This window comes from Engraulis encrasicolus, chromosome 9 (assembly GCF_034702125.1).
Source record: "Engraulis encrasicolus isolate BLACKSEA-1 chromosome 9, IST_EnEncr_1.0, whole genome shotgun sequence".
NCBI lineage: Eukaryota > Metazoa > Chordata > Actinopteri > Clupeiformes > Engraulidae > Engraulis > Engraulis encrasicolus.
Window position 1 is genome coordinate 52,712,873 of NC_085865.1, and position 11,074 is coordinate 52,723,946.

An 11,074-nucleotide genomic window follows, 5' to 3' on the forward strand; every position below is an offset into this window, starting at 1 on the left:
ATAACTCGTTTTGCTGGTTTGCAACACCCACACTTTTACACCTCCTTTTCTGGAGACTGTTGTTGTTTTTTGTTTACGTTTAACAGTTCACTTCTTTACAGCAACAGCAACGACATGTATTTATATTGCACAATATCACAACCATACAGTTGACTCAAAGTGCTTTCAAACATACATAAACATACACACGTACATATTCACACACCAGCTCGGGTGGCTTCCTTTTGACGTCAATTGTCTGGGGTTCACGTGAGAGAGTAGCCTGATAAAGCAGAGTGAATGTGAGCTTAAATGTGTAATTTAGTCTGGCCCCAATGAATGACACATCGGAGGATTGTTGATGGAAACAACCCGTTGTTTTTCAAACTGTGTCTGTGCCTATTGGCCAACGCTTTGTTGTCACTCCCTCAAAACTCTGTCCGCTTTGTATCCAAAGATTCAAAACAAATCAAAATAAGGGGGTGCTGTGGCGCAGCGCGTTAACACACCATACCATATGCGGGTGACCCGGGTTCGAGTCCGGCCTGGGTCCTTTCCCGACCCTGCCCCGTCTCTCTCTCTCTCACTTACTTCTTGTCATCTCTTCGACTGTCCTGTCTGAATAAAGGCCAGAACAAGCCCCAAAAAACATTAAAAAAAATTTTTTTAAAAATCAGAACAAGTCTCCTGCGCTGTGATTAGTCAGCCAAATTCAGGGCATTGGGGCATTGTCCGAGGCTAGACCCACTCGCAGGCAAAAATAATTTTGGCTGCTGGCGGTGGGGCTAGTTTACTAGGCTAGTGAGAAAGTGCTCAAATACTCAAACTTTAAATTGCTGTCTATTAGGCAAAATTGTGTAAATGATTACTACTACTAAAGAAAACGTTCCTTAGTCTGCTTGAAGCAAAATATCACAAAATTAACTTCCTGAAATTTTATCTGAGTGAAATCTAATCTTATCTTATCTCATCTTAATATGAATGTCAAATAGACAGTTGCACAATTGTCTTTTAGATTGCTCGCTGTCAATGTTGAACATTTACTTTTTATGTCCTAGGGATAAAGTTCCCCCTGGGACAGCTGTTTCCAGTGATATCACACCACACCATATTTCTGGGGCATCTTTCCTGACACACCTATTTCCTCGAAAGCCTACATGGCCATGACCAATACCATGTAGAATCTAAATAACCATGTCACTTTGGATAACAGTTTCTAAATGTAATGTAAGATGTGAGGTGAGAATGGAAAGTAAGATTGGTCCTCATGGTCCTCTTTATTGTCATTATGCCTGTGTTATTACACAGATGTATAATTGAATATCAATACATTATGCACTATAATGATGCACTCCAGCCACCACATTAGGGGACTGTTTTAAATGCCGTACATGCGAGTCAAACACAGCACTTAATTGTGTGTCACACAGTGTGTCACGCTGCACTTAAATGAAGTGTATTAATGCAGAGTAACCTGTAAGTACATAGCCTCGTGGAACAATCCTTCAGTCCAGTCACAAGCAAGAGAGCTTGTTAACTTGACTCAAAACACCTCCTAGTTCTTGGGTGAGGTCCTCCTAGGATAGTGTTGTTGACTTTCTCCATTTGCCCTCAGAACTCTGAAGTGCTTACGTCACTTCTTAGCACTCAGTTCAGGCAGCAGTGTATACTACACTACTTAAGTTGTGCATGTTACTTGGTGACACATTAACCCTTTCATGCTGAGCCTCTATTGCAGTGGTCTCCAAATGGTGGCCCGTGGGCCAGGTCCAGCCCGGGCATGGCAAACATTTGGCCCGCTATGAGTTTGGAACAAATTAATACATACTGTATATACAGTTTGTATGTGCTATCTGTGGCCATACGGTCGGGCGATTGGTTTGGCTCTTAGCCTCATTTGCCCTACATAATTTGGCCCTTGGGGGGAAATAATTCGAGACCACTGCTCTATTGCAAGCTTGTTTTTACCAAAATGACAAAGTCGCAATCAGGGTAATGTCGTATTGCAATGTTGTCATGATGTTGTTCAATGCTTTCAGCAAACAGTGAGTTGGATCACCAGTGATTCCATCTGCACTATAAGACTACCTTGTATGGATTCCAGAGTCACCACCTAAAAGGGATGGAAAAATTAAGCTTTCATATACTCAGCAATGGATGTATTGCCCAACCCTAACTCCCTCTTGCTCATTTCTTGTCTCCTCTCACACTGTCATGTCGTACAAGAATAGGAAAGGTCCAGAAAGCCCCAAAAACCCATGACAAACAGGGAAATGTTTCCGCCTAAAGCCATCTTGACACTGAGGATGCACAGCTTAGGCCAGAATGTGTGGAAGTTTGCAATGTCACCCAAATAACTCACAATAAGAAAAAATTCTTGGTCCAGGCACTTCGGTTGTGAGTGACGCACACTGATGAAGGCCGTAGGGCCGATATGCGTTGGTGATTTTTAATGTACCAGCCCACTGAATCTCTTGAAACTTGAAACTAAACCAACTGAATCGCCTAAATCAAGGATTTTCCCCTCCCTTTTTGTTGAACATTGCACCCTCCAAGAGCACCAGTTGTTTTTAGGGATACTAGCAGCGTTCTACCTACTCTTCTTCAAATCACAATAAGACTTCATGGACATGTATTTTCAAGAATGTGGTTTTGTCTAATGAATGCATTAACTAGTTTCACACAATAGATAGCTTCATATGAGCAGCACACTGTTTTTAATGATGCACACCTAACACCAGTGCTTGAAGTGGAAAAAAAGAGGTGCAGGAACCCTAATCGTCCGAAAATATAATGCAAAAAGAAGTGCAGGAACTCTGATTTTCTGACAGTCTCATCAGTACCAAATCATAACAAGTCACGTTTTTGTAGGCCTATTGCCTGCACGCATTTTTAAAAACTTGTTTTGAAATGCTTTCTACTGTTTTCAGCTGTTGTTGTGTTACAGTATTTGTTGTTTGAACAGATGTGTTCTCACAATGACTCTGGGAAATTAATTTTGAATAACGTAGAGTAGACCTATCTTGTGTTTAACAGAATAGTGTGTGGACAGCTTTGAGTAAAAACAAATGACAACTAAGAACCACAACCATACTGTCAAGTTGAGAATGATTTTTCCCACGCACGAGAAGTTCTGCCGGAACGCTGATGATGAAAATAATGAGGATGGGGAACTGGGTGCCCCTGAGTTCCCCCCCACGTCAAGCACTGCCTAACACTGAAATAGGACTGTTTTTACTGCCATGATGACAGTCCTAAAGTAATCGAGACATGTTTTATGGCCAGGCACTAAAACAGCCAAAGTTCAAGACCACAGCAAGGTAGCAAAACTGTGTCTCTCATTTCTCCAATGCTATGCTGTTTGTTTACATTCCGACCTCTTCAAGAGGAAATGTGTGTTGTGATGCAACAGGATCATCGATGATTATATAAACATACATTCATAGAATTACTGACTCCATTGACTATCAAGTCAATGCAGCCAAGACATTTCTGGAAAAGATCCATTGAAGATGAAATGAAGAAGAGATCATTAAACACCATTGAGAAAAAGGCCAACAACAGAGATGAATGGAGATCCTTTGCCCTTGCCCTATGTACCACTAGGCACAACAAGGACTAAGAAAGTAAAGTAAGTAATTGATTATTAAGTATATCCTGTCAAATGATAGTTTGGCTGCAGTGGTCCTACACCCTCATCCATCCATGAAGTGCCCTTGAGCAAAGCACCAAACCCCTTTAACCAAGAATCTGTCCCTGAATAACTATTTAGTCACTTTGAGGAAGAAGCATCTGCTAAGAGTAATGTAAGTTAATGTTTACACACTGTGCATGTAAAGAAATTGACAATAAAAAACCAACTTGAACAACTTGAACTGTCATACTTTGTCCAGTAGCTGCTTTGTGCAGATGGGCCTGATGGTAGGCCTGTTCACTCTTTGCTTAAAAGACGTAACTACATACTACATACATACTGTAGATGACATTACTGAGGGCCTTAAGTATCATAAGACTTGAGCATTACAATTTCGGTGACGATTAAGTTATAACAGAGGCTCTGCGTAAAGGGGTTACAATAAACTTGCATTTGAATATGTTGCTGGGGACCTTACGTTGTTAGAGACCCTACATTATTCTGTGTTCCGGGAGTTTGTCCCCTGAAAAAATGTGAAAATGCAGTTGTTAAAAAGTACAATATGTAATGCAATGTGAAAAGGGAGCTATAGAGGTTTGGGCTTCTTGGGCCCCTGGGCCGGGGCCCTGTAGGCCCGTGCAGTAATCCACCCTTGAGAGTCCAGTGTCCATACACACACTGATGTCTGACTTACAATTGTTTGAAAGTCTGATTCACAGATTTTCCAAAACATTGTTATGTTTGGGCATGGGGAAACCTATGCATTACTGTTTTGGTGGGAGAAAAAAAGGATTATGAAATCATGTGTTTAGGCAGGGTTTTGTTGACATTGAGTGATTAGCACATTGCAAATCTGCCTTCCTGGTCTGTCTGCCTGGTGCAGGAATGGGCCCCCAGCCCAGCCCCCATATGTTGACCTCTCAGGCTGCACAGATGGGTCAGAGAGTACACCGCGACCCACTTAACCCCCTCCGCTCTCTTTGTGGAAAATAACAACCACACACACAGGCACAGACTTGTTTTGGGGCCATTTTATTCTCTGTAATATGACATCACAGTTCAGTCTGTGGGTGAAAGGTACACCCTCAAACAATAAAAATACATGGAGGATTTAAGTAAAATGTTAAAATTAACTAATATAACTACGGTCAATTTTCCTTAACAGCTCAGTAGATGACAATCAGACATGCAGTCTAGCCACAGTAGGCCTATAGCTACAAAGCCGTGACAGTTTAACGAATAAAACCAAAACCTACAGTATATGATCAAAAGGAATAGTAAACAAAAAACAATTATAACGCGCCCACCACCACCACCACCACCATCCACAACGGCAAAGAGATCTGAGTGAGGGAGGTGTGTGTGTGTGCCTCCTCCATAGCTGTGTTCAGAACTGGCCAGCCAGGATGCAGGGCCAGCTCACTCTGATGCTCCTCGGCCGCCCTGCCCCGCCCCGCCCACCTGCCCCACCCGGAGCTCACTCCTCGGCCGACATCTTGAGCAGGTGCTGCTTGTTGATCTTGAACAAGCGCCAGCCCTCCTCCAGGGAGATGTCGGAGGCCCCGCGCCGCTTGTAGAACTCAATGGAGGCCTGGTTGTTCTCCGCCACAATAAAATGCATGGCGCTGCACCGGGTCTGCACTGCCATCTGTAGAGGTGGAGGGGAACAAGAGCGGGGAAGAAGAACGTCAACCCTAGTTCAATACTCAATTGTATTTGTATAGCGCTGTTCATTAAGGATGCAGCTTCAAAGTTCTTCACTAGTTTGGCAAGCAAGAAGACATGGGATTTGGCTTTTTTTGGTGTGGCACATGGCATTTTTGTTAGAGTAAATAAAGAGAACAGGACAGCACTCCAATGTGTGTATTTTATTGCCTGTGTTACAGTATAATGACACTAGAACACAGACACACACACACACACACACACACACACACACACACACACACACACACACACACACACACACACACACACACAGGGTTTAACAACATCAACTAGACCCGTCAAGAAGTTTTAGAGTAACAGACTAAACAAAAAAAAACTTACATGACTTAAGTGCCTCAAGATTTGGGAGCCGATTCCGAATCCTGACAAAAACAAAAACACAAGGGTTTACATCAGTGATGGATATGACGTAATGCCTGCGCGTGCTGTCTGGATGAAGATTCTCATTCATGCAGGTCATGTGAGTTCAGCTGTAAGCAAAGCAACATTCAAAGCAAAGCTCAAAGAAGTCCAGTTGCTCACAGCTAAACTCATTAGATTACATTACATTTGGCAGATGCTTTTATCCAAAGCGACTGATAATCAAGGGCATAATTATAACATATATTGCAGAGACAAAGTGCATAGGAAGTATGTACAGAACGGTAAGTGCAGAGTGAGTAGGGTTAGTGTTTTTTTGTGGTTATTATGTTGCTCACCCCTGCACGTCTCCATCACATAGAAGTCTTCAAGATAGAGCAGTTTTCCGATCCAAGGATCGTACGTGAAGTAATACATGGCAAATCCAACCACAGCATTGTCTGCAAGTAGAGGAAAGTAAGGTGTAAGCAAATAGCAATATGGTACACAGCAGCGGTTCGCTTACATAGTTAGTGTGAACAAATACAAGCAATGGCCAGTACCTTTGAAAGGTGAACACACACAAAGTAAAAATTCTCTATCCGTTACTTTGTATTTCCCACTCATTATGTTGCAGCTGTTATTCTGTTTTGTGAATCACTTTGAATAGCTAAATATAATGCAGTGTAATGTTATGCAATAAAGAAGGGCAAGCATCCATCGTACTGTTTCCATTCTGATCTCCTTCTGGTACTTCTGCAACGATGCAGTGGTAGAATGGGTGATCTCCAAAGCCGTCCTCCAGCAACTCTGGAAAATTGCATACGCATTATTGGAATTCAGAACAAATATGTAAGTACCCCAATGAGAACAAAATCATATGCTGCACGGCAGTATCAAAATTGTTGTTTTTTAATACAGTGTTATTGCTACAATGTTACTGCAGTAAATGTGATATTATTATTATTATTATTATTATCATTATTATTATTATTTTATTTGTAGTTTATTTGGCAGGGACAATGCAGTGCACATTATTACAAGCATGACATGGCAAAGCCATGACATAACTTGTAGATGTGAATATACTTACAGTATAAGGTATATAGTCAGATGGTTAATTTGTAACCACATACCCTGATCATGCTATCTATTCTAATAAAACATCACATAATACATACAAATATGCAAATACATGATGTGTCCTATAGCATTAAAACAAAAGGGAAAACAATACATTTTGGACAATCCCAAGTGGATTATGCTGCCCTGTACCTTGTAATGCAGTATGTTGACAATGGCAATATTGTAGCACTGCAGGAGAAAATGCTGTGTTCCTGTTATGCACTGCAGTTTTTTTAAGGGTAACACAACCCTTGCCTATAAAAAGCCGGGGACAGATTACTACACGGGCCTAGGGTCCAAGCCCAGGGGCCCGAAAGTCAAGGGGACCCCCCCACACACACCACCCAGTTGTCTGGCCCAGGGTCCCATGAAGTCATATAAAAACATTCTAGTGGTGAGCACTCACCTTTCTCTGTCAACAGCACCTTCTCCTCCATTTCTTCATATTTAGCAAGTTCCTTGGTAGAAACAAAAGTATGGTAGATATCTGATCAGACAGCAGTTCACTCAAAAGCACCTTTGAACTTCCAAGTGCACCCTAGAGACAAAAACATTTTTCTTTGCCATTTACTTTCCTCTACAAGGCGCATGCGCAAAAAAATAGCCTACAGATGACCCAAAGTAGCCTACAGATAAGAAAATGTAAACAAGAGCCAGAGAGACCAACGGGAAACTGAACTGTCTGGCAGTGATTTATGACTTTTGTTTAGCCTACTTTTCGTCAGCTTGTCACTTAGCCAAAACATGATATTTACTAGCCTAGGCAATGCCAAGAGTTGTCATCCAATTTACAAGTCACAACAGTTGATTTAACCGGAACAGTAGGCTATTATCAACCTCAGAGCAAGACTAGTGAATGTTGCGTTTGGGGGGAGGATGAAACCTAATACCTTTATGAGTCGTAATATGTCTGGCACATCCCTTGGTTCGGCGTTCCGCAAAATATAATTTGCCATTTTCTTCTTTTACTCCTTTTCCCTTTTCTGACAAGTCCTCTGTATGTGAACCGAAGCAGGATCAGTTTCTTCATAAGCGACTCAGGAGTTTTACCCTTGGCAGTCAGTCCGGGATCCTGACCCTCCTGAAGGGGGTTTGCATGCGATTTTGATGCTGTCCAACTCAGCTGTGGTGCCTCTCCTTTGTTTCTTGCATGTTTATATAGCATCTGGGGGTTGGGAATCTCAGTGACATTTCTCAAATTCCAGACCAATGGGGACGCACGTTCTGCCCCTGCGTCATTGCGCACATTGTTATTGTGAGCCATGCGGGTGCTTTTTTGGCAACGGGTTAAGTTTTTCCACTGGATGAAGATGCTTAGAGGCTAGGTCGAAAGCGTGCTGAGGAAATGACCCTCCAGGTTAATAGCTGGAACTTTTTTCAAGAAATAATAAAGTGTATTAATTGAAGGGCTGTCATCCCTAAATATAGTACTCTTGTTCAAAAATTTGAGAAAGATTTTTGTCAAATAAAATATTTTGCACACATGCAATTTGTTTTTAAAAAATATTCTTTCAAACAGAATATTATTTTTGAAGAGCAATCACACCACTGTACAGACCACTTTGTGTGTTTCTGAAATGATTCTGAAATAATGCAACTAGATGGTAACTTTGTCAAAGATCCTTAAAGTATTGACACATTTTACTTAGGCTACTGATTTTGAACACATCATATAATTTCTTTTCATGATTTGAAAAAGAATATTTCTTAAGTGGCAATAGCAACTTACACCAATTTGTTTTTGTTTTGTTTTTGCTGGCATTCCAACCTTTGGGCAAGTTGAACTGAGATGACCCAGGGACACAACTCACACAAATACAGCCTACAACCTGTCCTGTAGCCTCTTTGCGCAGATGGGCCCGTCGGCAGGCCCAGTCACTCATTGCTGAAAAGACTGAACTACATTATAACAACATTGCTATGACATTCTTGCGAGACTTGGGTAACAGATTAACACCGGATCATTACAATTTTGGGGACAGTTCAGTTATAACAATGCTCTGCGCAAAGGGGTTAAAGGGCATGTTTATTTCCCTGAAATAGTGTAGAGATATATATTGTTCTCATGATTTTAGTGAAGACCAAATCATATTTTATGACCAATTTAGGCAGAGCCCAAGTGGCCTATAACCGTTGGCTGAGTTACATACTGTAGGATGACCCTGAAACTCAAGTGCAGGCTGTGTTGTCAACTGCTGTTTTATTTCTTTTTTGAGACAGGAAATTATAAAATCCTACTGCAGAGCTCATGTTTATTTGCCCTATTGTTGGAGGAGGGTTTTGACGCGATATGGCCATAGCCCAAAAGTTCTCACATAAAATGTGGTAGGGCAACTTTTTTATTATTATTATTTATCAGGCTACGGAGAAATATTAATATATCCCCAAATACTGGCTAGACATGTCTAGTTTCAAGTTGCGCCTGTACTTCATATAATAAGGATTAGGCTATTGATTTCTTAGCCATCAGAAAATAGGTCTATCTGACGCAGTCCCTAGAGCAATTAGGTGCCTTACTGAAAGGAACATCAGCCATTCATGAATATATATTTGTTGGGGCCTCCCAACTGGAGAGTTGAAATGCAATAACTCGAGAAACGAATCACACAACAATGCTACCTGCCCTGAAAGTACATGTTTTATAGCTGACTCCTGTGTATGGGGTTGGGCAATGTATGACAAAGACTCTGTCTGTGTGTCTGTTTGTCTGTGTCTGTCTCTGTTTGTCTGTCTGTGTCTGTGTGTCTGTCTGTGTCTGTGTGTCTGTTTGTTTGCGTGTCTGATTGTGTTTGTCTGTCTGTCCAACCCTGCAGTCATCCCATAGACTATGTTGTCCAAAAAAGTCCCCAGTCCTCATGCAGGCCTACAGTATATCACGAAAGTGAATACACCCCTCACAGTTTTGCAGATTTTTGAGTATATCTTTTCATAGGAAAGCATTACAGAAATGTAACTTTGACACAATGATTAGTGACCTTTTAACAACATATTTAACTGCTTAAATTTCTTGTTCACTCAGAAAAAAACTAAATACAGCCATTAATGTTTGAACATGTACTCACAAAAGTGAGTACACCCCAGATTAAAATCCGGTAGAGAAGGGGCTATGTTGGCTCGAATCGTCTCGAAATGAAACGAAATGAAAAGGGATGACAAGGGAGGTCATCAGTGTGCGTTTCAACCTTTCTTTGCATTGAACTTTTAAATTTTGAGTCTGCATCTGGCTTAAATAGATTGGTGTGAGATTTGAATGCAATCCTATGGAGAATATCATGATCTGCTTCAGTAGTCACAGTGCATGTTGACATGCATGTTTCTTTTAAGTGTATTTCAGATTGCCAATGTTGACAGCATTCATGCATCCCCAAACCATGTCAGTCCCACTACCATGCTTGGCTTACGAGAGGATACACCTTTTTTGTAAAACTCACTTGTTTACCACCACACATGCTTGACACCATCTAAAGCAAATTTGTTTATCTTGGTCTCAAGAGAGATGAACAGACCAAGGATATGGATCACTGGAACCATGTTGTGTGATCTGAAGAGACCAAGATAAACAAATTTGCTTTAGATGGTGTCAAGCATGTGTGGTGGTAAACAAGTGAGTCTTATAAAAAAAAAGGTGTATCCTCTTGTAAGCCAAGCATGGTAGTGGGACTGACATGGTTTGGGGATGCATGAATGCTGTCAACATTGGCAATCTGAAATACACTTAAAAGAAACATGCATGTCAACATGCACTGTGACTACTGAAGCAGATCATGATATTCTCCATAGGATTGCATTCAAATCTCACACCAATCTATTTAAGCCAGATGCAGACTCAAAATTTAAAAGTTCAATGCAAAGAAAGGTTGAAACGCACACTGATGACCTCCCTTGTCATTCCTTTTCATTTCGTTTCATTTCGAGACGATTCGAGCCAACATAGCCCCTTCTCTACCGTATTTTAATCTGGGGTGTACTCACTTTTGTGAGTACATGTTCAAACATTGATGTCTGTATTTTGTTTTTTTCTGAGTGAACAAGAAATGTAAGCGGTTAAATATGTTGTTAAAAGGTCACTAATCATTGTGTCAAAGTTACATTTCTGTAATGCTTTCCTATGAAAAGATATACTCAAAAATCTGCAAAACTGTGAGGGGTGTATTCACTTTCGTGATATACTGTATAGGCTAACTCGGCTATAAGTAAACATACATTATAGTATATCTAGGGCTACAGTATAGTATGTACAATTCACCATGTTAGATTTTTCTTCTGAAG

General features: G+C 41.0%; 1 protein-coding gene across 1 annotated transcript; it reads right to left on the reverse strand.

The window, feature by feature from the left end:
• Nucleotides 1-4,628: 4,628 nt before the first annotated feature.
• On the reverse strand, nt 4,629-7,923 carry LOC134455213 (diamine acetyltransferase 1-like). The gene is made up of 6 exons (XM_063206243.1): nt 7,696-7,923; nt 7,212-7,263; nt 6,407-6,490; nt 6,040-6,141; nt 5,663-5,703; nt 4,629-5,261 (listed from the first exon to the last, which is right to left on the reverse strand). The coding sequence occupies exons 1-6, from the start codon at nt 7,759-7,761 to the stop codon at nt 5,091-5,093; spliced, it is 516 nt and encodes a 171-aa protein (XP_063062313.1). The 5' UTR covers nt 7,762-7,923; the 3' UTR covers nt 4,629-5,090.
• Between the last annotated feature and the right edge of the window lie 3,151 nt (nt 7,924-11,074).